The 25569-nt window shown below is 49.9% G+C and overlaps 1 protein-coding gene across 3 annotated transcripts in view; it reads left to right on the top strand.

Moving 5' to 3' along the window:
- The window catches only part of PCNT (pericentrin), a 106550-nt gene that overhangs the window by 72770 nt on the left and 8211 nt on the right, over positions 1-25569 (top strand). For all 3 annotated transcript variants that reach the window (XM_065942144.1, XM_065942145.1, XM_065942146.1), the window contains 12 exons: positions 1667-2380; positions 3274-3370; positions 5218-5372; positions 9944-10138; positions 11415-11588; positions 12191-12386; positions 13147-13369; positions 13654-13804; positions 14227-14820; positions 17852-18057; positions 19990-20092; positions 20701-20880. In XM_065942144.1, the coding sequence (XP_065798216.1) occupies positions 1667-2380; positions 3274-3370; positions 5218-5372; positions 9944-10138; positions 11415-11588; positions 12191-12386; positions 13147-13369; positions 13654-13804; positions 14227-14820; positions 17852-18057; positions 19990-20092; positions 20701-20880 (2988 nt within the window). The remainder of the gene's footprint in view (positions 1-1666; positions 2381-3273; positions 3371-5217; positions 5373-9943; positions 10139-11414; positions 11589-12190; positions 12387-13146; positions 13370-13653; positions 13805-14226; positions 14821-17851; positions 18058-19989; positions 20093-20700; positions 20881-25569) is intronic.

Here is a 25569-nt window from a genome sequence, read left to right on the forward strand (position 1 = left end):
AGGATTCTTAGTTGACAGTTCTTCAGCTTCTAGCCCTTTGAATATACAGACACACTGTCCTCTGGCCTTCAAAGTTTCTGGTGGAGAGATCTGTTGATAATCTTAATGAAGATCTTTATATATGACAAGTCACTTCTCTCTTGGTGTTTTCAAGAGTCTCACTTTGGCTTTGTGTAAGTTTGATTATGACATGTCCTAGTGTCAGTCTATTTGAATTCATCTTACTTGGAGTTGGTTGAGTTTCCTGGGTACTTATGTTCATATCGTTCATCAAATTTGGAAAGTTCATTCATTATGTCTTTGTATATTCTCTTTGCCTCCTCCTCTCTTCCTCCTTATGGGACTCCATTAGTGTGTCTGTTGGCTTGTTTAGTGGTATCCCACAGGTACGTGAGGTTCCATTTACTTTCTCAACCTCCTTCCTGGCCTTGGTAATTTCCAGCATTCTGTCTTCACGTTCACTAATTCTTTGTTCTGCCTTCTCAGCTCTACCTTTGAATCCCTTTAGTGAGTTTTAAATTTCATGTTTTCAACTCCAGAATTTCTTTGTGATTTCTTTTTTCTTTATCGATGTTTCTATTTTGTTCATAATTTTTTTTCACATTTTCTCTGTATTTTCCTTAGTTCTTTGAGCATCTTTAAGACAGTTGTGTTAAAGTCTTTGTCTAATTCATGCACCATCGAGTCTTTTTCAAGGATGGTTTCTGTAGACATATTTTTTCCTGTACAGGGTCTATACTTTCCTATTTGCTTTTTTTTTTTTTTTTTGGTGATTTTTGTTGTTATTGTTGAACACTGAACCTTTTTAATCTTACTAATGTAAACCTAGAAATCGTACTCTCCCTCCTCAGTATTTGCTTTGTTGTTGTTGTTGTTCTTGTGGGGTTGTTATTTTTATTTTGGATTGATGTCTCTGGAGGATCAGCCCGAGATGTAAACTTAAGTTCTCAGGTCTTTTCTGAGCCTGTTCCTTTTTACCAGGCACATGTAGTCACTTTATAATTTCCTCTGTATATGCAGTTGTTTTGAATGTCCTAGTTTAAAATTTTTCCCCAAAGAGGAAAACACAGTAGTAGGGATACGAGGGCACCAGTCCTTTAAATCCCTTGGAAGCCACCTTTGCTAGATGGGCAGGTGCAGCTGACTGCCTGCCTCTGCTCCTCTGATCAGAAGCAGTAGTCAGAGCACCACTCCCAGTTTTCGGAGGACAGCCCACCCTGCTTCCTGCCGATGCTTCAGGGCACGTGCACAGCTGCCCCCAGGCCCTGGAGTGGGGGCTGGGTGGTGCTTCTGTGCTAAGAGCTGAGAGCAGTTACCCTCCAGTCCTTCAATAGACTGCAGACTTCCAGAATAGTCATATTGGACATGTTCTGCCAGTGCGACTATCGTCCAGCTGGGAAAGGGGCCCCAGGTGCTGCCTGCCCTCCCGTCCTTCCAGACCTTCTCCAGTGGTTACCTTCGGGAACAAGTTTTAAGCTTTGAGCCCTTCATGGGATTTTTAAAAACTTAAAATCTTAAGGAGTTGGGGGGACAAAGGGCTCATCATGGAACCACATCTTTAGTTGTTCAGACAGTCTCTGAAACTGGTTCATAAATAGCAGACAGGCAAATGTGACAACATGAAATTCACTCATTTTACTGTGTGCATGTTCTTCCTTACCTGCAGGATAAGGGAAAACTACTGGAAGATTGTCAGCTACAGAAAGTTGATCTCATAGCTCAGGTGAAACAACTTCAAGAAAAACTGAACCATCTGGTGTGTTCCATGAGCTTCCAAAACATCGAGATGGAGGACTTTAAGTATCAGCAGGCATTGGCATCTCCATGTACTTTAGAAGATGGTTTGAGTGATGGTTCTGATAACAGTGAAGAAACTAACAAATCACCTCCTACTGATACATTTAACATCATGTGGGATCTAGCTGAGGTCACTGGAAATTCGGATTCATTGATAAGAAACGAGGAGCCAGATGCTCCCACGGGAGAGCAGGTCACTTTGCAGGACAGGTCACTCTGCTTGCAGGGCCATTTGCACAGGTCCTCCCAGGACCTCACTCATTCCCGGGGGTCCAAGCCCTTGAAGAACGTGCTCAGGACGATGGACCTGTCTCCCTGGAGCTCCCCTGAGGTGGTCAGGGAGGACTCAACCCTCAAGCCCCTGCCCAGCCTGCCCCTGACACCCTGCTCAGATGCCCTGAGCCTGCACAGCCTGGACACCTCGCTTTGGGATGGGACAAGCACCCACCTGCTCCCGGCTGACGAGTCGGGGCGGCTTTGTTACCCAGGCGAGTCAGCTGCAGGAACAGCCCCTAAGTGGGTGGGGTCTCCATTGGCTGCAGACGGCGCTCCCTCCGCCGACCATGCTCAGCGGGTGCCTGTGGTAAGTGGTCTCCCCAGGCTCTGTCCTGATCGGGGTCCATGGGATGCTGAAGGCCTGTGTGCTCACACTGGGCTGTGTCTCTGGCCGGTGGAGTCACAGCTGCAGCCATTGTTGGCTCACCTCCTGATGTGGCCATTTGGCCAAGCATGCGTGAGCACTTGGCAGTCCCTTGGTCAGCAAGTGTAGGGACAGTCAGCGTTCTGCAGGACGGACCCAAATCTACTGTAATGGGAACATCTAGAGCACTTGGGTTGTTTTTAACAGTACATGAAATGCATTAGTCTTACTCAGATCCACTGCAGGCCTGAGTTTGCTAAGTGACACTGGCTTTGGGAAGTGTCATCACAAACCCATCTTCATGTGTGGTCTGCATATTGACTCTTAGTATAGCATATGTTTTTTTAGGTTTATTTTCAGTTGTATTTGATGTTTCACAGGCTCTACATATAATGTAATCAGTTTCAAGGACACTTCAATGTATTATTTTGGGGTTAGATTATATTTTATCTAACATAGTTTTGAGATTTGTGTATTTTGGATTAGATGAAAAATAAATTATAGGATACATGCAGTTTGAAGTATCCATGTATCACCACTCCCTATCCATATACTTCCATTTCGTATCCATATGCTACCACACACTATGCAGAATTTAAAAAATCTGAAATATTTGCCAGTGAAACCTTTGAAATATTCCTAGAGAAATGTAGATGAGTTTGATTAAAATGAACGTTATGACCTTGTGTCCACCAGCTTTGAGCCCTCTTTTGTTTGAGTTCTATGTGGGAAGGTGATAAATTCAGGTCTTAGAAAGTTTCCATCTGGCAAGTTCAATTCTGTGATATAAAACATTATCATTTTATGACCATTTAAAAATCTGCATGTTTGAACAGGAGAAGGATGTTGAAGATTTTATCATAACATCTCTAGATTCTCAAGAAAAGTCAAGATCACCTCCTCTCGGGTTAGAAGGAAAAAGCGATGGAAAAAGTGAGTCAGCCACAAACTTTGTTTTTACAGTAAGTTTCAGAGCATAGACTGGCCCGCGTCTCTGTGTCTCTGCATCGCTCTCTGTCTCTGTCTCCCCCCAGGTTTGTGTTCTGTTACTTGAGGACCTGAATGTGGTGTTCAAAGCCATTTTATTCCTGAGAAGATCACATGTATTTCATGCAGTCCAGTCCACAGCACTGTACTTGTGTCAGGACGTCCCCCTTGGGGCAGCATCGAGTCCACAGACGTTCCTGAGGTTTTGTCCTGTTAGTGCCCTTTACAGAAACTAGCAGCGGCCAGTGAATCCAGATGTCCTTTGCAGGGTGGAGACTGGTAAGGCAGGTCAGGTGCCAGGCACATGCTCCAGCCATGAGGATCCCTGAGGTCCTCGGCAGGCCTGTTGGTGTGTGTGAGCATGTGACTGTGTCTCTCAGGGAAACGGAAGCACAGGAAAAGCCTCGCTTTTCCTGCAGGTCAGCTCAGATCCTGTGGTCATGCTGCCAGGTTTCATCCTGTTCCTTCTGAACAGCCAAGTGTCCTGGGTAGGTTTTCAAGACCTTGGAATGGTCTCTTCTCATGTTCAGACCCACAGCCTCTATCGATGGTTCTTGGTGGTCCTGCCTGTATCGTCACAGCGGTGGTCACCGCACCATGGCTCCCTGACCTCACACTTTCTTGTATAATTGTTAGATTTTTACAAGTGAGTTACCTCAAGGTGTTTTGAAGTTTTAATGAAGTCCTCGTTGGCTCCCGGAGTGCTTTTGAGGACAGGGCAGCGATGAAGTACGGATCAAAGGCCGTGTCAGCATTCGCAGCTCAGGGCCAGCTCTTTCCAGCTGATGCTCTTGCTTCTCCCCGGCAGCAGCTGCACGGTGTAACAGTATGAGGGCTACAAGGTGCATCCTCATGCAGCCTCTCGTCCACTTTCCTGAGGACACCACATTCAGCTTTCAGAAGTTCGCTCTAGTGTCTATTCCTAAATCACAGCTTCTAGTTAAAGTAACAGGTCTCTGCCTCCTGGCAACAAACCCCGCCCACCTCCTGCCCTGATCCCTGGAAGCCCAGCCTGCACTTTCTGCCCCATCACCAGCCAAGAGAGTCTGCACTTCGAGGACATGTGTCCAAGTGCGGCTGTGCGCTGCCCTCCACGGCCTTCCCTGTGGTCTGGACGTGGTCCTTGCCTCAGGTCAGACCCCTCATCCTTTCTGTTCTCTACAAGTTTCTGGAGAAAAGTGTGTGCGAGGTGCTTTTTGTATGAACGTTGACATCTTCCTGATTTGAGGCTTGGGCTTGACCGTGGGCGGGCAGGCAGGCAGGTTCCTGCAGAGTTTGGAACCTGCAGTTTTGGGCCTGGATGTGGTGAGCATAGCGCCTGGTCCCCAGAGCATGTCATCCATCTGAAAACTCCTCTTACTCCTTGGGTTGTCTCCCCTGCACTTCCTCTCTTCCATCTTTATTCTCATTGACCACATGTTAGACCTCCTGGACTTACTTTCTTTTCTCTTTTTCCACATCTTTGTTTTCTTGTTCTCATATCCAAGAGAATTTTCAGAACTTCTTAAGCTTCCTACTGTTTGAGTTCTGTTCTAATTTCTGATTCTTCCTTTTCTCGTGAGGCTTCCATTCCCCCTTCGCGATGACACTGCCCTCGTCACTTCTCTGGGAATGTTAGTTTTTCTGATGTTTTCTGCTAGCTGCCTTGACTCTGTTTCTTCTCACTCTCTGAGTCTCTGTTTCTCTCTGAGTCTCTGTTTCTCTCTGTCTTTTTCTGTGTTTGAGTGCTCCTTGGCACGTGTGAGAAGTTAGATTCTGGCCAGTCCAGCCCTGACTGTGCGGTGTGTTTCCAGGTGGTGGTGTGGGGTTTGCAGAACCACTGAGCCAAGGTTCGGGACGACTGGGAGCTCCCACTGCCAGCCCCGCAGCAGCCCCCGTCACCCCCAAGGACTGCCGACGGCTGCTGGACGCCATGAAGGAGAAGGAAGTCCATCCGAAGCAAGTGAAGGTAATGGCTGTGGGGAGGGGGCAGCTCAAGGGGCCTTCCCTCTGACTCGTCAGTAGCTGTACCAGCCTCAGCCCTGCTCTGACTCTGTGCCTTGTGTCATATTTCTGGGAGGAGAGATGCTGCTGTTGGGAGGGTCACGGGGGTGGTTGTCCCAGGTGGGTACCCTGCTGCACTGGTGGGGCCGCGGCCATGCTTGGGGGGCCGGCTCCTCCCATAGTGCCTGTCACAGCACAGCAGACAGTGGGCCTGCCTGCACAGTGTTGTGATGAGTCTCAAGACAAAACTCGATCTGTGTCCCGAGTCTAGTTCAGGTGCCGGAACTCACAGCCCTTTTTGGGAAGCAGTTGTGGTTCTTGTTTGTCTGGCCTTGGAGGCTTTCCTGAGATAACCCGGGGGTTCTGTGCCAGGGCACCGCGAGCTGGGCACCCGCAGAGGTGGGAGGGGCTTCACTCTGCAGGCTCAGGAGGACCCACCCCGCTCTGCCGCAGGCCCACGGCTCAGAGGTGTGTTTTCATCCTTCCCTGAGTCTGCACGAGGTGCTGTTCTTTGCTCTTGAGAAGGAAGATCGTTGCTCTTGGCTCGTACAGCCCAAACAGAACGCGTGTTTGGCATCGTATGGCACGGGCACACCAGGATGTCGCCTTATTCCCTCTGCTGCTGTCTTCAGGGCGGTGGGAACGACAGAGGGTCCAGTGAGTCTCTGTTCTGGAAGCCCACCCCCCGGGCAGCTCCTGGGTCCCAGGGCTGAGTCCGTGCTGGCCTCTCACAGCTGTGCTCCAGAGGAGCTCTCGGGTCAAGCTGGTTCTCTGTGATGAGGAGAGATGGCCACCCCATCGGCGTCCAGGGATTTAACCTGGAGGGAGAATATAAACATTTTTCTAGCTTAGTTGACAAATGACAGGATAAGGATTTACATGTCTGTGTTGAGAAACGACCACAGTAAGGTCAGTTAACACCTCCGCTACCCTGAAAGGCAGAATTTGGGGTGAACTTTTCTCAGGTTTTCTGTCTTCACTTTAGAAATCTTTTTATGGCAAAACCATTAATGTAAACTTGGCTGAATAAGTAAATATGTCACTATTTTTTTTTTAAGATTTTTTTTATTCTTTGGCTGTGCTGGGTCTTCATCGCTGCTTGCGGGCTTTCTCTAGTTGCAGCGAGCTGGGACTGCTGTTCGTTGTGGTGCATGGACTTCTCAGGTGGCTTCTCGTTACAGAACACAGGCTGCAGGCACGCAGGCGTCGGTCAGTTGCGGCTCGTGGCTCTAGAGTGCTGGCTCAGTAGTTGTGGAACTCGGGGTTAGCTGCTCCACGGCATATGGGATCTTCCCAAACCAGGGATCAAACCCATGTGTCTTGCATTGCAAGGTGGATTCTTAACCACTGGGCCATCAGCCCCACTGTCCTGTTGTATTCAGGTAGTAAGTGTCCACAAAGGAAACAATTTTGATGTTAAGTAAAATTTTCTTTGAAATTGTATTCAAAATGGTACTGTTTTTATTCCTTTAAGAATTGTAATTGAAGTAATGTCTTCTAGCTGTTTCTTTTTTTTTTAATATTCCTCAACTTTTTATATGACGGAAGACCTTAAAAACACGTTTCTGTTAGTGTTTCCAACCCAGGCAACCTCATATGAGGATTCCTAATTTTTAAAGAAGCCATTTGGTTGTTAATGACCATGTTTTATGCTTAGGCTTTGGCATTTAGTAGTTGATACTCAGGTATTAGAAATGAAAGAAAGAAAGAAACTCAGCAACGCCCTTTTGGGAAGTGCTGAGATGGTGGGAGAGAAACTTGGGGAGTGGTCACCCCGAGGCAGCCTGTTCTGTCGGTCGGAGCCCAGCTTCCATGTTCCCTGCCGGCTGCCCCCACCCCGCCTCATGTTCTCAGCAGGGGCGTGTGGACCTCTTGCCCTGGGCCGAGTCTCAGGAGCATCAGGCGGTCACAGCTTGGCCTGTCCTGAAGCTGGGGACCCTGGTGAAGGTCCGGTTGGTGAGGGCAGAGGACCTTGTTCGCCACCACTGTTCTTTTCCAGTGTGTTTTTCAGAGCATGTGACTTCTCATCGTGTGACCCACAGCCTGTGGGCTCCCTGTCCACTTGACCCTCCCCGCCTCCCACCCCTCCTTTCCTGTGGCTGCTGTTTGCATCCATTCTGTGTTATGTACACTGTTTTTTAATGTGAAATTGTTTTAGGGTGTTAAAGATGACTGCTTTCAAAGTAAACATACATCATGGTGTCCAGCATATTTCAGTTTTTTGGCCGCATCATTAGAATTAGTGGAAAACCTGTTTCTGTTATAGTTGAGTGACTAGTTCTTCTTTGTCACAGGCCTCCAAGTTGCTCTTTTTGCATTTCCCTAAGGTGCCCTTGTGGAGCCTGTGTGTGCGTGGCATGGGCTCGGTCCTGGTGCCCAGACATGATGTCATTGTAGCCCCAGCTTCTAGGAGGACAGCCCTGGGTGGGGGCTGCCGCCTTCTGCTCTCAGCTTCTGTGGGTAGGACAGACAGCTGGCAGATGTGTCCTGTGTCCCATCGCTCTGTAACTACCCCTCCAAATCCCAGTGGTGTAGAAGACCCTTCCTATGCTAACAGACCCTGTGGCTGGGGACTCTGACCGAGCTGGGATATGGAACGGCTGCAGTAGTCAGTGGTCGGCCTGGTACTGTCTGCAGGGGCCTCGCCTAAGCACAGGTGTGAACCTCGGGTCTCCCTGCTGGAGAGCAGTTTTGGTCCCGGAGAGCCAGGGAGCCATCCGGCGTCTTGCTGACCTGGCCGTGGATTCCCCTGAAATGAGTGTCCACCTGAGGGAAGCAGATGGGACGCTGGATTGTAGGGTCTGTCTTGGAGCAGCTCACATGGAAATTCACTTGTCTCTGATAGTGCTGGTGGTTGCTGCTCAGTCGCCCAGTCGTGTCTGACTCTGTGACCCCAGGGACTGCAGCTCACCAGGCTTCCCTGTCCTTCACCATCTCCTGGAGCTTGCTCAAACTCATGTCCATTGAGTCAGTGATGCCATCCAACCAGCTCATCCTCTGTCACCCCTTTCTCCTCCTGTCTTTTATCTGTCCCAGCATCAGGGTCTTTTCCAATGAGTTAGCTGTTTGTGTCAGATGGCCAAAGTATTGGAGCTTCATCTTCAGCTTCAGTCCTTCCCATGAACATTCATGGTTGATCTCCTTTAGGATTGACTAGTTCGATCTCCTTGCTGTTCACGGGACTCTCTAGAGTCTTCTCCAGCACCATAATTTGAAAGCACTTTGGCACTCCGCCTTCTTTATGGTCCAACTCTCACATCCATACATGACTATTGGAAAACCATAGCTTTGACTATACAGACCTTTGTTGGCAAAATGATGTCTCTGCTTTTTAATATGCTGTTTGGGTTTGTCATAGCTTTTCTTCCAAGGAGCAAGTGTCTTTTAATTTCATGGCTACATAAGAAAGCTGAGTGCTAAAAAAAATCAATGCTTTTGAATCGTGGTGTTGGAGAGACTCTTGAGAGTCCCTTGGACCGCAAGGAAATCAAACTAGTCAATCCTAAAGGAAATCAGTCCTGCATATTCGTTGGAAGGACTGATGCTGAAGCTGAAGCTCCAATACTTTGGCCACCTGATGGGAAGAACTAACTCATTGAAAAAGACCCTGATGCTGGGAAAGGTTGAAGGCAGGAGAAGGGGACCACCAAGGATGAGATGGTTAGATGGCATTAGCAACTTGAGGACATGAGTTTGAGCAAGCTCTGGGAGTTGGTGATGGACAGGAAAGCCTGATGTGCTACAATCCACGGGGTCACAAATAGTCAGACAGGACTGAGCAACTGAACTGACTGTCACTGCACTGATTTGGGAGCCGAAGAAAATAAAATCTGTTACTGTTTCCACTTTTTCCCCATCTATTTGCCATGAAGTGACAGGAGCAGATGCCATGATCTTAGTTTTTTGAATGTTGAATTTTAAGCCAGCTTTTGCACTCTTTTTCACTTTCATCAAGAGGCTTCTTCACTTTCTGCCATAAGGGTGGTGTCATCTGCATATCTGAAGTTATTGTTATTTCTTCCTACAATCTTGATTTCAGCTTGAGCTTCATCCAGCCTGGCATTTCTTATGATGTACTCTGCATGTAAGTTAAATAAGCAGGGTGACAGTATACAGCCTTGACATACTCATTTCCCAATTTAGAAAAAGTCTGTTGTTCCATGTCCAATTCTAACTGTTGCTTCTTGACCTGCATACAGGTTTCTCAGGAGGCAGGTAAGGTGGTCTGGTATTCCCATCTCTTGAAGAATTTTCCACGGTTTGTTGTGATCTACACAAAGGCTTTAGCTTATCAATTAAGTAGAAGTAGATGTTTTTCTGGAATTCTCTTCCTTTTTCTATGACCCAGTGGATGTTTGCAAGTTGATCTGTGGCTCCTCTGCCTTTTCCTCTGACTGCTACAGGAGGAATGTTTGGTCAGAGCAGTGGACTCTGTTCAAAGGTTGTGGGGCAGCCTGGTGTGCCTTCATGGGTGACAGCGATGGGAAGAGGCTTCACGCCGCTTTTCCTTCTTTCTGAAATGTTTGTCTGTTTCAGGCTTTGCTGCAGATGGTGTGTGATGAGAGCCACCACATCCTGGCCCTGTCTGAATACCGAGGACCCCCCCACATCCTGAGCAGGAGTGAGCCCAGCGCCCCCCTCGAGTGCCTTCCAATGGGGGGCCAGGGCCTGCTGGAGGCAGCACCTGCTCCCAGGGAGCATCCCACCCCCGGACCCCAGAAGGGAGAGAAGGTACAGGCCTTCAAGGTAAAGAAGAGAAGCAGTGGGCATGGAGCAGTCAAGAAATAGGAGTAAAGGGACAGAGGCAGGTCAGCGGTAGGCGGGGAAGCCGTGCTTGGTCAGCCACTCTCTCACTCGCGTCCCCTGGGCTCCAGCCCCACGTCAGCACCTTCCTGACCCTGTTCAGGCAGGAGAGCCTGGGGGAAGAGACGGAGCTCTGCTGGCCGCCGGTGATGGAGCTCGGTGTAGGGGCGGGGTCTGCAACCCCAGGGTCTCAGTGTCCGCCCTTGACTGATCGGTAGCATGGAGGTGAGGCACAGATGCCGCGTCCCCACCACAGGGAGCCGGCGGCCTCGGAGTGTGGCTGCATCAGTGGGCAGACCCCGAGCAAAGGGGGCAGGTGGGCCCAAGCTCGCCAAAAGGCAGCCAGCCTGTGCACGGTCTATACAGACACACCTGCACACACACACACACACACACACACACACAGACCACATAGCTGCACCTGCATGTGTGTGTGTGCGCACACACACAGCCTGGCCTCCCCTAGCCCAAGCTTTGTGTACACACACACACACACACATGCAGACACACTCAGGGCCTGGCCTCCCCTAGCCCACGGTTTGTGTACACACACAAACACATATGCAGACAGACTCAGGGCCTGGCATCTCCTAGCCCCGGGGCTCGTGGACACACACGCATTCCGCCTGCCCTCCCGTAGTCCCGGGGTCATGTATACACACACACACACACACACACACACACGCTCAGGGCCTAGCTTCCCCTAGCCCCAGGGCTCATGTACACACACACACACACACACACACACACACACACATACAACTCAGAGCCTGGCCTCCCCTAAATCTGGGGCTCATGTACACACATATGCACAGATACAGACATACACTCGGGGCCTGGCCTCCCCTAGCCCTGGGGCTCATGGACACACACACATATGCACCCACACACACACTGACACTTGGCCTGGCCTCCCCTAGCCCCTGGGCTCGTTACACACACACCCACACACACACACTCTCTCTCAGGGTCCGGCCTCCCCTAGTCCTGGGGTTCTGGTATAGCGATGGGAAGAAGTTTGCTTGCTGGCATGCGTTCCGTCTTCACTGGGGTTGAGGGAGGGGTTTTCTGCCCCCAGAGGTACCGCTTGCTCCTCCTGTCAGGCTGCTTGAGGTCATGCATGTGTCCCTGTCAGTCAGGTGGGTCCTATTGAACCTGCAGGATGCGTCTGTAAGAACATAGGTTTTTTGTTTCAATATTTCAGGCATCTTCCAACGTGGGCCTGGCCTGGAGGGGAGATTACCTGCAGGCTGCGCTGGAGGCCTATGAGAAGGAGCGGGAGATGCTGAGCGTGGAGCTGTGGCCCCAGCTCTGTGGCTTGGGCCCTGGGGGCTGCAGCTCCCTGCTCGAGAGGCTGGAGAAGGTGGTTCATGAGCAGGTAAGCTGGTGCCCCCACTTCCCCTGCAGCCAATGCTGACACAGAGGGTGACAGAACGAGCTTCAGACGTGAATTTCAGTTCCCATATTTCACCTGACCTTAGAGGCAGTGACTGCTCCTTTTTAATGCATGAATTCCGTGAAATAGAAAACTATGCATTTATCTTCCTTCAGTATCTCTCTCTGTTCTGAAAATAACTGTTCTTTCCCTGAAAACAAATCAGCAATTCTAGGCAGCCCAGCCGCAGATTGTGAGCGCTGAGCCCAAGGTCAGAGGGTTGACACTGCAAGGCCCTGGGAGTTCTGTTCCTGTCAGCCTCCCCATCTCCCTCCCCACCACCTCCCACCCTGGCAGAGAGGGTCAGGGTGCATGGCAGGTGTTGACCTGGCCCAAAAAGTGAGGCCGAGATGCTAGGGGGAGAGCCTCATGAGATCTGAGGGTCTGAGTGCCACTGTGCCCACATTCCACCACACAGTCGTCACATACGTCCTGTGGCAGCGATCCTGGGAGCAGGGGCTGCTCCAGCCCATCCCCCAGCCCTTGGGAGCCCCTCTCCTGCCGTGTTTGACGTCCCCCTACCCTGCCTCTTCCCCCCGTCTCAGGGGGACCAGCAGGAGAGGTCGCTGGAGCACCTCTACCTGTCAGACAGGAGCAGCCTGCTGTCGGAGATCCAGGCTCTGCGTGCCCAGCTGCGGATGACACACCTGCAAAACCAGGAGAAGCTGCAGCAGCTGTGCACGGCGCTGACCAGCGCGGAGGCCCGCGGGAGCCGCCAGGAGCACCGGTTGCGCAGGCAGGGTGGGTGCGGCCGCGACACTCACCTGTTGGGTGGTATGGGCTGGGAGGCCAGCCCCTCATCTCCCCAGGCCGCCAAGTGCATGGTCTGCGAGCCTCTCTGGAGCTTGCCCGTGCACCTCTGGGATGAGTCTGTGAGTGTTTTGCATCTCTGTTCCTGAGGGTCCTGGTCTATAGTTTTTTTCTTCTGGTTTCATTGTGAGGGTGATGCCAGCCCCCTCCTTAGAGTTTGGATAGTTCTCCAGCGAAGCCATCAGGCTAGATTCTCTGGTGGGAGGAATGGCAGGTGGGGTGGCATTTCGGGGTGACCACGGGACGGTCACACCAAGCTTCATGCCCTAGGCAGGGTGGGCTCCATGCAGGTCCATCTTGGCTGAGTTCCAGCCTCTGTCCCTGGGAGACCAAGGCCTGAACAGCACAGGGGTCAAGAGGGCATGTTCCCCCCCGCCCCTGCCCCGCCATCACATTACATGAGTTGCATGGCTGGGTGGTCCCACTTGCTCTCCCCCAATGTCTCTCTGGACACTCAGCAGGCCATGAGGTGAGGCTGGCGGTGGTGTGAGCAGAAGACATGGGTCCTGAGTATCCTGGTGTGGTTGTAAACAACAGCTTCAGGGTCACAAAAACTTCTGTCTCCTCATGGCCCCCTCAAAGTGAACATATCCCATCCCCATTAGTTTGTTACTAATGATATGTTAAGTCATTTGTGCGTTCACTTTGGACTCGTGAATAATGCTATTTTAATTCATTTAATCTTTCTTAGTTGAATTATTGGCGTATAAGGTTGAGCAGGAAAAATGTATAGCAAGCGACCTGCAGAAAACCCTGAACGAAGAGCAAGAGAAAGCAAATAATGTCCGAAAGCTGTTGGTGGTAGAGCAGAATGCTGTCAGAGACCTGAAGTCCGAGCTCTGCGAGTGTAGACAGGACAACGAGCGGCTGCTCAAGTCCCTCAATGACGTGCAGAAGGAGGTCCTCCAGCTGAGGTATGGCCCTCCTGCAAGGCTTCCCCTTCTAGCCATCCTGTCTTCAGGCTTCTGGGCAAAACTCAGTGGCCATTGCTTGGTTCCCGCCACCTTCTTCCCAGCCTTGAAGTGAAAGGGGATGTCTGGAGCCATGTTACCCCCCGTGTCCTGATAGGTGTGGGGGTGTGCCACTCTGCTCCCGTGGGTTGGTAGGGGGTGGGGACTGAATACACAGCGGGGTCACCGGGTCCTGGGAGCCCCTGGCACTGGCCCACATCCCTTTGAGAGCCCATGTCTGCACTCAGGTCCGTGCTGGATAGTAAGGAGAGTGACCTGCAGGCCGCACTGCGGCAGCTGGAGGGTGAGCGCACGAAGGAGCAGGCCCTGCAGAGCCAGCTGGAGGAGGAGCGGCTGCAGCACATGCAGAGGGAGGGCCAGAGCGCCAAGACCCTGGAGGTGACGGGGGTCCGGCCCAGGGCCTGCCCGGGGCTGAGGGGAGTCTCCCACCACCTCCACACAACCGCTGCTGTGAGGCCAGTGCAGCTTCAAAGACTTGTGGGCGCCCCGCCCGTGTACCGAGGAGGCAGAGAGCCAGAGCCCCGTGGCAGCCATGTGCTTGTGCGTTAGGGGTGTCCCCCAGACCTGGAAGAGCTGAGCACCATGTGGGGTCTGGGGCTGCAGGTTTGAGGGGGAGGCAAATTGGGTGGTGGCCCTGTCCTCGGAAGAGTGCCTCATGCAGAGTCACAAGGCGGGCGATTCCTGCTCGTGCCCCTTCACCCAGAGGAGAGTGTCAGAAGCTCTGGCTGTGAAAACTGGCCAGATGCTGTTGCTCTTGGTTTGATCCTTGATTTTTGTCGCCTCGTTGTTCTTTGACACAGGAGTTAAGGGCGTCTTTGGAGCAGCAGTGTGCCCAGAGCAACCAGCTGTGCGTGGTGCTGAAACACGAGCAGACAGCGAAGGACAACCTGCGGCAGGAGCTCCAGATCGAGACGTCGCGCTGTGAGGCCCTGCTGGCGCAGGAACGCGGCCACATGTCCGAGCTGCAGCGGAGCCTGGAGGCTGAGCGGGACCGCACGCGCGAGCTGTCGGAGGCCCTGCAGCACGAGCGCGTCCTGACTGAACGGCTGAGCCGGCGGCCTCAGGAGAAGCCTGCGCACCAGGCACTGCTGCAGAAGCTGCGGGCTCAGGAGGAGCGTGTGCACGAGCTGGAGGTGGCGCTGGAGGCTGCGCAGCGACGCGTCCTGGAGGCCGAGGCGCATGTGCATCGCGAGGAGGTGGAGCGGGAGCAGGAGGTAAGTGCGGCGCCGAAGACGCCTCCGGAGACCCTGCCTGGAACGCGGGAGAGGCCGGCGCGGGGCCGGGGACAGATAGAGCAGGACACATGCGAGGACTCAAGGACAGGAGCGGAGCTGAGGCCCAGCCGAGCGGACCTGCAGTCATGGAGCAGGTGGCAGAGAGACAAGGAGACACTGGTGAGCGCACCTGTCCTGGCCCCAGGCTGCCCCTCGGCCAGGTCCCTGCAGCCTGGTAGCAAGCGGAGGTCAGGAGCTTGCACCCTCCTACCTTGTTTTTTCTCGAGATCGTTTTGGATCCTCAGGCCCAAGCAGTTCTGTGTGTCTCCTTGAATGGCTCTTTGGCTTCTGTGTTAAGACCCTTGGGATCTCGGTAGGAATTGCACTGAGTCTTCAAAGTGCTTTGGGGGTGCTACCTCCTCAACAGTGTTAGGTCTTCCCGTTGGAGAAATCTGAGGTCTCTCCATTTATTTGCTCAGTTGCTTTATTTAGGTCTTTGTTTTATCACTTCAGGTGGTTGAACCTTGCATTTCTTTTATTTATTCCTAAATGTGATATTTTGATGCTGTTGTAAGTGGTGTTATTTTTTACTCCTGTTTTCAGATTGCTTGTTGCGACCATGTAGCAATGCAGGTGACTTCCATACTTGGATCTGGTGTCCTGCCACTTTGCTGAACTGGCCTGTTAGTCCCTGTATTTTTAATAGATTCTTTGAAGTTTCAACATTGAAGACCATGCTTTTTGCAGAGACATAGTTTTGCTTGTTCCTTTCCCACCTGGAAACCTTATCTCTTCTCTTTGCCTGACTACCCTGGCCAGAACCTACAAGGGTGCTGAAGCAGGCATGAGGGCAAGGGTCTAGCCCCGTTGCCGATCTTGGGGGAGCAGTTCATCTTTTACCACTGACTACGATGGTAGTTGTTTGATTTTTGTCGCTGCCCCTTATCAGAGGAAGGTCCCTTCCATTTCAATTTTATTCAGTCTTTCTAGTTTAATATTGAAAGTATTGGATGTGCTCTTCCACTGTCTTTTGAGATTTACAGCTTTTGTGCCTCCGTTGTGCTTCTGAATCGATTGACTTTCATGTTTTCAGCCATGCTGGCCCTCTTGGACTGCATTCCTCTTGAATTTGGTGTCTGTGCAGTGCTTAGTTGCTCAGTTGTGTCTGAATCTCTGTGACCTTATGGACTCCAGGCAAGAATACTGGAGTGGGTTGCCATGCCCTCCAGGGGATCTTCCCAGCCCAGGGGTCAAACCCAGGTCTCCCACATTACAGCTGAATTCTTTACCCTGGTGGCTTAGACAGTAAAGAATTTGGTGTATAAGTATTTTTAAATTAGTGCTGAATTCAGTTTGCTAGTATTTTGTTAAGGATTTTGCATTTATATTTAGGAGCAATATTGTTCTGTACTTTTCTTGTGTTTTTGGTTCTGGTATCAAGAAGGTCTTGGCTGTGCAGAATGGATTTGGAAGTGTTCCCTCCTTTATCTTTTGGATGGATCTTAATTTTAGATACATTATATGTCAACCAAAAGTATTTGTTTCTGAGGATATTATATTCTGTGTTTTCTCAAAATTCACTTTTATTTTGTTCTTTTTAAAAATACTTTTTAAAACATTGAAAAAAATTACCTTTATTATTTCTTTCTTTGTGTTTGGCCAAATTCTAAAAACCCAGCACTCCAAACCCTGTTTGTCTTTTTAATGGTTAGCCTGCCATAAAATGGTCCAAAAATAAATACTAGTGAGATATTCTCACACTATTGAGTTCACCAATTTAAATTGCACAGTTCAGCTGTTTTCAGTATATTCAGAAGTTGTGCAGCCATCACTCAGTCGATTTTAGAACGTGTTCATCTCCCAGGATGAACCCATGAGCAGGCACCCCAGCCCCGGCAGCTGTCGACTGATTTCCACCCCTTCTGGACGGTTCGTATCAGTGAATCATGGGGTGTAGCCTTCCGTGTCTGGCCCCACCGTGGTGTTTTCCAGGTTCACGTGTGTTGTGTGTGAGTGATGCATAGTGTTTCTTGCAGGGTTAGACAGCCCTGAACTTAGTCATGTTTCATCACCAGAGGTCTCAGCAGTGGAGGGGTCATCTGGGGCTGTGGCGGAGGGTAGAGCCAGGCCAGGGGGTTTCCTGACGGAGGAGCTGAAGTCACGGCCCTGGGTGGGGCTTTGGTCATTTGGGGCCCCCAGAGCGAGTTCCAGGTTTTGTGCACGTGGGGGCTGTCTCCCCAGGAAGAGGGATTTGTCATCTTCACCTGCTTCTCAAGGGGCTTCCCAAACCTTATCCAGGGACTTCTGCTAGGTCTCTTTTTTTTTTTCTTTTATTAATTTTTTTTTAACATGTGGTAAGAGTTATTTAAAAAATAAATACAAAGTATTTTCCAAGTTAAATTATTAACTGTCCTTCACAATGTACCTTGATATGTATTTTTTTTTTTATTAATAACTATGTTGTCATTTTGGTGTTATTTTTACTGCAGGCAGTTAACTTGATCCAGATTATGGGTCTCTTTCTGGCCATAATGGCCCAGGCTTCTGATAGTCACTTCAGGGTCAATTTCATTTTTTTTTAAAAAAACAAATCAGCAGGTCCCTCGGTTTTGTTCCTTTTTCCTCATTTGGAAAATCGATAAAGACTGCCATTTCCTGAGGAGGTGATGCTGGGGAGGATCGGGAGGTGCTGGGTGGAGAGTAGGCCCAGCCCGTGTGCCGGCCTGATTGGGGCGGGCCAGGCCTGCACCTTCTCTGTCTGGTCCTGCCCTGTCCTGCCTGGCTGTCTGCTATTCCCTGGAGCCCCACTGCCTCAGGAACTGGTCCCGGGCACCAGGCAGGAAGTGGCCTGGTTCCTCCGCAGTGGAGGGCAGGTCACAAGGGGGTGGCAGAGGGCCTCATGACCCAGCCTGGCCTCTTGTTGCTGGGGCACCTGCAGAGGCAGAGGGGTGCTCAGGCTGTGGTTCCGCCCTACCACCACCCCCACGTGCATCGCATCCTGGGCCCTGTCTGGGGGTCCTCGAGGCCTGCTGGGCAGCTCGTCTGGGGCAGGGCCATCCTCCCCTGACTCCTCCCCCAGCTCAGAGCGGTGCCCACAGTCTCTGCCTAGAGCACGTCCTGGTCGGCCTGGGCTGGGAGGGCAACCTCCTTGCTATGCCCTGGGCCCCATCTCTGTCCTGGGCCATGTGTGAGGTTGTTTTCTCGCCCGCAGCGGGAGCTGGAACTGCAGCGCCAGCGGGACGAGCACAAGATCCATCAGCTGCAGCGGACCGTGCAGGAGCTGCAGGCGCGGGCTGCGCTGCCCAGCGCGGAGCCGGAGCGCCTCCGCGAGCAGCAGCGGGGCCTGGAGAAGGTGCGGCAGCAGCTGCTCTGCGCCGCGGGGCTCCTCACCAGCTTCATCAACCAGACGGTGGACAGGCAAGTGGCTCAGGGCCCACCCACTGCTGCCTAGCACCTGCGGTGCCAAGAAAATCCTGCATTTGGGGCATGCCTTTGATTGAGGTCCAGGTCTTAATGAGACAGACTCTTTCTCATCCCACATGTGTGGGATGAAAACATCCCACAGTGTTCTCTTGAAAGATGACCACAGGATATGGGTTTTGCCTTCTGACATGGCAGACGACTGGGTCTCTCCACACCCCTTTTTGCGTGCTCCCCACCCAGAGCATCCGGCCCAAACCCAGCACTCCAAACCCTGTGCCCTGTGTCTGTGCAGGGTTTGCCTTGCCTGAGGCCCTGGGGCTGCTACGCCTGGCACATGCCTCTGCCTTGTCGAGGACCCGAGACCCAGCTCTTTGGTGGGAAAGAACGTTTATTTGCCTGTTGGGGTCCTTGCCCCAGCAGGATCCAGGGGAACCCTCAGGATGAACGGCGTCAGCGAGCAAGAGAGAGAGAGACAGACCAGACCGGGATGTGCCGCAGAGTCTGGCAGTTGCTTTACTTTTCACCATCGCCTTTATACCCTAAGTTGGTACACTTCTAAGGGGCAGATAAGCACAAAGACTTAGTTTAACATTACATCAGCTTGTCCTTCATGAAACCAGGTGTCCTCCGTATACTTTTGTTTATGCGAGTCTTTCCCCTGGTTAAAATTAACAATTATCTTATTGTTTTTACACTAGGGCTAAACTCTTATTTTTCTAGATCTTTAACTATATTAACAATAGTTTCTACTGCACAACCTCAGCACATTAACAGCAATCAAACGTTGATCCAATAACCACTTTTAAAATAATATTTTTTGTGTTCTCTAATAGGGCTTCCTCACCCACCAAAGGACTCTGTGCCTATTTAGGGCCTTTTTTATGGTTAATTTCTATGTATGATATTTTTGGGTTTCAGGCCTGTTGACAATTTATGGCTTGTACCTGGTGTAACTTTAAGCAACTTCAGTAGCCGACCCTGTCTTTTTTGTGGTTAGTCTATTTTCTTTCTATTAGGTGTCATCTCCATGGGAACTAGATAGGATTACATTTTTACAGAACAGAAATGCAAAGGATTGCAAAAACAGCAGATATGGCACAAAACAGGCTCTTAGTCTAAAAGTTAACTACCTGCAAGAAGTCACCAGCTAATCTCTTGGCAATGGGAGCACACATTTATCAAACAAGCCAGAATGCCAGCAAAAGGGTTTAAATTGAAGCATTTCCTTCATCCCTGGCCCCTTCATAGGGTACCAGCGTCTAGGAAATTTATTAATTAGGATTTTAAGTTGATCTTTATTCAATGAAAGAGGAGCAGGAGAGCTCTCGGCAGGCAACACAAGAATCTGCAGCAGGGCAAACAACAACAACAGAAAAGGGGGGAGGATACAGGGTGGGGTAGAGGCCGAGGCCAACCTGGAGGGTCCATTGTATCCTGAACAGCCTCACGTGTCAGGTTTTTTCCTCATGACCTCGTCATGGATGGGATCCTGAACGGCCTTGTGTGTCAGGAATTTTCCTCATGACCTCATCATGGGTGGGATCTCCCACAATGGCTCCCGGCATTTGCCCTTTTCTGAGCACACAAAAGCTCAGCCACTACAGCCCTTCTCCTGTAATTGAGTTTAGTTATTGGTGCCATGAAATCTCGCTTAGAATAGCTGACCATCTCTGAGTAGCCAACTCAGAGTCCCAGCAAAGAGCAGCAGAGGGAGAGGGACACGCTGAGGGAGCCTCTGGTCAGTGACTGGCGGTTTCTGGCTTCACAGACCGCCCACCCCCAGGCTGCACTCTATCCTGGCTGCCACTCTATCCAGTGCACAGTCACTGCAGAGCACCCTGGGTGCTGTGCGGAGTACCTGCTTGGTTTTGGGTGTCTGCCACTGGGAGCTGTGTGCACCTGCTGAGTGTCTGTGTCCTTCTCCAGGACGATCAGTGATTGGACATCGTCAAACGAGAAGGCAGTGGCATCTTTGCTGCACACGCTGGAGACGCTGAAGTCTGAATTGGGCACGTCCAGCTCTTGCCGGGTGAGACCAGCTTTCTTGTTCACTGTGGCCAGTCCTGCCTACCCCCCATCAGCCTGTTTTACGGTTGGCTGAGGGCACTGTCCATGGTACCCACGGTGGCGCTGGTCTGTCTTGCCCTGTGGCTGATGGCCTGGCCCATCTGCTGAACCTGCACTTGTGCTGAGACCCTGGGCTGAAATTGAGCTGCCAATCAGCTGTGTAGGGGGCCTTCAGGAGTCCTGACTGCTGCTATGCATTCCTGACAGAGTTCTGTGACAGGTAGGACAGTGCAGGCAGCAGGAGGGCTGACCCGCCATGCCCACCAGCCTGGAAAGAATGAGCCTGTCCTGAGGGGGCCCTTGGGGATGAGCATGCTCTTCCCACAGCCCTTCATGCACTACCCCTGACAAAGGCGCTGTCAGAGCGGGTTGTGTTTCCTAACACGCTTCCCTGGCCGATGCCTAAAGGAATGTGACTTGATGAATTCTGCCCAGCCCCTCAGGCTTGCCACCAAATGCAAATATGTTTAAAGTTCAAATCCCTGGAAATAGCCAGCAATGCAAGCCACAAGTAGTGTGCATGCTTTTTAACTAAACACTCTCAGACACTGATCTTGTTTTCGCCTTAAGAAGAAAACAGCGGCGGAGCTGCAGATCCAGCTGGTGGATGTCCTGCTGAAGGACAATGAGTCCCTGAGCAGAGCGCTCAGCACAGTGACACGGGAGAAGGCGGAGCTGTGCAAGGCCTTGTCACGGCTGGAGAGGACACACCGGGCTCCGAGGACCTTGCAGGAGGGCTGCACTCGCAAGGTATGCTCCAGGGGCCCCGGAGGCCTCGGGCCACACCCAGCATGCCGGCTCTGTTCACGGACAGCGATGTGTGCACGCCCCTGTGACCCACTTCGGGACATGGTGCCTGGCACCTGCTCATGAGAAGAAATTTTGACCAAGAATTGAATAATCTGATGAATTTTCTTGGAGTTTTATTTGACTTTCGTCTGGTGAAAATAATAGATAATTTTCCTGGTTGTGTCATTTGATAGACACTTTCTCAGGAGTGCCTTGTTTTTTTTCTTTTTTTATGTTTAGGTTTCCTGTTGGCAATTTGCTTTTATTACTTTTTTTTTTTTTTAAAAAAACAATGGAAATGTTTCCAAATTATTTTAAAATTTACATTCAGTTAACTCTGCCTCTTGGTAGTGTGATGCCCACCTCTAAGTGGGATCACGGGGCTGGGGCCTTTGAGGGGCCATTCGCTTCTTTTGGAAAGCACTGGAGGTCCATCAGGTGGAGTGTCCACAGCTCAGTCCCATCCATTATTGAGTGGCCCTGCCTGGCATGAACGCGCGTCAGCTTATGAATGTGGACAGCGGTTCCTTTCTCTGTGTAAACACCCGGCTGGGGCACTGCTGTGTCCAGTGCTCACTGTGTTCAGTGTCCAGAGCTTTCCAGAACAGCTGCCTTTGAGTAGGGTTCCAGCTTCTCTGCATCTTTGCGTTTAGTGCTTTACCTGTCATCTTGGCAGAATGCTGATAGATGTGGCGAGGATCTTCTTTGGAGAAGTGTCCATTAAAGTCTTTTGCCTCTTCTTCAGTTGGATCATTTGTTTTCTTATTGTTGAATTTTGAGAGTTCTTTACATGGTCTGGATATAGCTCCTTTGTCAGAATTATAATTTGCAAATATTTTCTCCCCATCTGAGTTTGTTCTCCTGGGTCGTGTCCTTTGCAGAACAAAAGCCTTTAATTTTGATTCAATCCTGTATCATTTTGTTCTTGTATGGGTCCTGCCAAGAGTCCTAGAGTTGTTGTTTTTATATTTAGGTCCATGATCTGTTGGCAGTTCGTTTTGTTTTGGTTTGAGGGTAGGTAGAGGCCTGTTTTAATGCCTGTCGATATCCAACACTCCCACACACTTTGTTGACAAGATTTTCCTTTCTCCCTGAGTTGTCCTTGTATCCGTGTCCAAAGTCATTCAACAATATTTGTGTATTTATGTCTGGATTCTTTGTTCTGTCCCACTGGTCTATATGTCTGTTCTTCATGAGCTGCCTGATTAATGTAGTTTTATGTTATGTAGAAAAGGCACAGGAGCCAAAGATCAAACTGCCAACATCATTGGATCATAGAAAAAGCAAGAGAATTCCAGAAAAATATTTGCTTGTGTTTTATTGACTACACCAAAGCCTTTGACTGTGTAGATCACAGCAAAGTGTGGAAAATTCTTAAAGAGGTGGAAATACCAGAAAACGTTACCTGCCTCCTGAGAAATCTGTATGCTAGTCAAGAAGCAACAGTTAGAACTGGACATGGAACAACAGACTTGTTCCAAATTGGGAAAGGAGTACATCAAGGCTGTATGTTGTCACCCTGCTTATTTACATGCAGAATACATCATGCAAAATACTGGACTGGATGAAGCACAAGCTGGAACCAAGTTTGCAGGGAGAAATATCAATAACTTCAGATATGCAGATGACACCACCCTTATGGCAGAGAGTGAAGAGGAACTAAAAAGCCTCTTGATGAAAGTGAGAGGAGAGTGACAAACCTGGCTTAAAACTCAACATTCAGAAAACTAAGATCATGGCATCCGGTCCCGTCACTTCATGGCAAAAAGATGGGGAAACAATGGAAACAGTGAGACACTTTATTTTTGGGGGCTCCAAAGTCACTGCAGATGGTGACTGCAGCCATGAAACTAAAAGATGCTTGTTCTTTGGGAGAAAAACTATGACCAACCTAGACAGCATAGTAAAAAGCAGAGACATTACTTTGCCAACAAAGGTCCGTCTAGTCAAAGCTGTGGTTTTTCCAGTAGTCATGTATGGATGTGAGAGTTGGACCATAAAGAAAGCTGAGTGTTGAAGAAATGCTTTTGAACTGTGGTGTTGGAGAAGACTCTTGAGAGTCCCTTGGACTGCAAGGAGATCCAACCAGTCCATCCTAAAGGAAATCAGTCCTGAATATTTATTAGAAAGACTGATGCTGAAGCTGAAACTCTAATACTTTGGCCACCTGATGTGAATAACTAACTCATTGGAAAAGACCCTGATGCTGAGAAAGATTGAAGGCAGGAGGAGAAGGGGACAACAAAGGATGAGATGGTTGGATGGCATCACCGACTCGATGGACATGAGTTTGAGCAAGCTCCAGGAGTTGGTGATGGACAGGGAAGCCTGGCACATGCCCTGGGGTCACAAAGAGTTGGACACAGGTGAGCGACTGAACTGAACTGACTGATATTATGGTCAGGTAGTGGAATGCTCCATTTTTTTTCTTCTTTTTCAAATGATTTGGTTAGGCTAGTTCCTCTGTTCATCAATATAAATTTTAGAATCTTGCTGGCTGTTTTGACTGGGATTGCATTCTGTACATCAATGTGGGAAGAATTAGAAAGGTAAAATGGTACAGCCACTTTGGAAAACAGCCGAGCAGTTCCTCAAAACAGATGAGGCTGCTGTCTTCATCCTGCAGTCCTGCCTCTAGGGCCTCCCTCAGGAGAAATAAAAATACAAATATGTCCACATGGAAACTTGTGCACAAGCTTTCTTATTGCCATTATTCAGCCTTTCAAATGTAGGAATAATCCAAAAGTTCATTAATTGATAAATGTGTAAGTAAAATGTGGTATATCAGTAAATGGGGGCTTCCTTAGTAGCTCACTGGTTAAAAAATCCACCTGCAATGCAGGAGACCCCGGTTCGATTCCTGGGTTGGGAAGATTCCCTGAAGAAGACATTGGCTACCCACTCCAGTATTCTTGGGCTTCCCTTGTGGCTCAGATGGTAAAGAATCTGCCTGCAGCACGGGAGACCTGGATTTGGTCCCTGGATTGGAAGATCCTCTGGAGGAGGGCATGGCAACCCATTTCAGTATTCTTGCCTGGAGAATCCCCATGGACAGAGGAACCTAGCGGGCTGCAGTGCATGGGATTGCAAAGAGTTGGACACAACTGAGCGACTAAGGACAGCACACAACACATATCCATAAATGGAGTACTATTTGTCAACAAAGGTCCATCTAGTCAAGGCTATGGTTTTTCCAGTGGTCATGTATGGATGTGAGAGTTGGACTATAAAGAAAGCTGAGTGCCAAAGAATTGATGCTTTTGAACTGTGGTATTGGAGGAGACTCTTGCAAGTCCCTTGGACTGCAATGAGATCCAACCAGTCCATCATAAAGGAGATCAGTCCTGGTGTTCATTGGAAGGACTGATGTTGAAGCTGAAACTTCAATACTTTGGCCACCTGATGTGAAGAGCTGACTCATTTGAAAAGACCCTGATGCTTGGAAAGATTGAGGGCAGGAGGAGAAGGAGACGACAGAGGATGAGATGGTTGGATGGCATCACTGACTCAATGGACATGAGTTTGGGTAAACTCCGGCAGTTGGTGATGGACAGGGAGGCCTGGCATGCTGCGGTTCATGGGGTTGCAAAGAGTCGGACACAACTGAGCAACTGAACTGAAATAGGAATAAAGGACAGATGAGTGCTACAGTGTGGGTAAGCTTTGAAAACATTACGACAGGTGAAAGAAGCCAGTTCCCAAAGATGACATTATGTGTAGACTCCATTGGTACGAAATGCCCAGAACAGACAGTCGCAGGGGCAAGATGGTAGGTTGTTAGTGGCTGGAGGGAGGCAGTGGGGAGTGAGTGCTGAGGGCACATGGCTCTGGGTGATGAAACTGGGAAGTGGTGATGGTTGCACAACCCGAAGAATATACCAGAGCCAGTTCAGTTTCACATTTTGCATGCTAAGTTGCTTCAGTCATGTCTGACTCTTTGTGACCCCATGGACTGTATCCCGCCAGGCTCCTCTGTCCATGGGATTCTCCAGACAAGAATACTGGAGTGGGTTGCCATGCCCTCGTCCAGGGGATCTTCCCAACCCAGGGATCGAACCTGTGTCTCTTATATCTCCTGCATTGGCTACCGGGTTCTTTACCACTAGTGCCAGTTCAGTTTCACCCTTTATAAGGGTAAATTTTATATTTTGTGAATTATGAAGCAAATTTTTTATTAAGCATTTGGGCAGAATTGACATCTGTAACTGTACTTGAACTGTCTTGAATCTTCCTATCTGTGTACTTTCATGTCCATGTGTTCAGATCCATTAAAATTCTTTTTCTAAATGTGTTTTAACTATCAGCCTACAGATCCTGTACACATTAGGTTAGATTTTTACATAAAGAACTCATTTTGGGGGGGGCTGTTGTAAATGGTACTTTTCAAGCTTTCTGTTTTCTGGGTGTTCGTGGCTGGTGTGCAGAAACGTGATTGATGTTCACAAACCCACCTTGCATTCTGCAATCTTCCAAGCCTTACTTTTTGGCCCCCAGAGCCTATCTGTAGGATCTTCTACCTGGGCAATCTTGTCATATGCACATGGGGGCTGTTTCCTTCTTTCTGCTTGGCATGGCTATGATTTCCTGTCCTTGCCCCCTGCCAGGCTGGAGAGGACACCCAGCCCCATCCCATCCCAGGTGGAGCCTGTC

This window comes from Muntiacus reevesi, chromosome 8 (genome assembly GCF_963930625.1).
Source record: "Muntiacus reevesi chromosome 8, mMunRee1.1, whole genome shotgun sequence".
Lineage (NCBI taxonomy): Eukaryota > Metazoa > Chordata > Mammalia > Artiodactyla > Cervidae > Muntiacus > Muntiacus reevesi.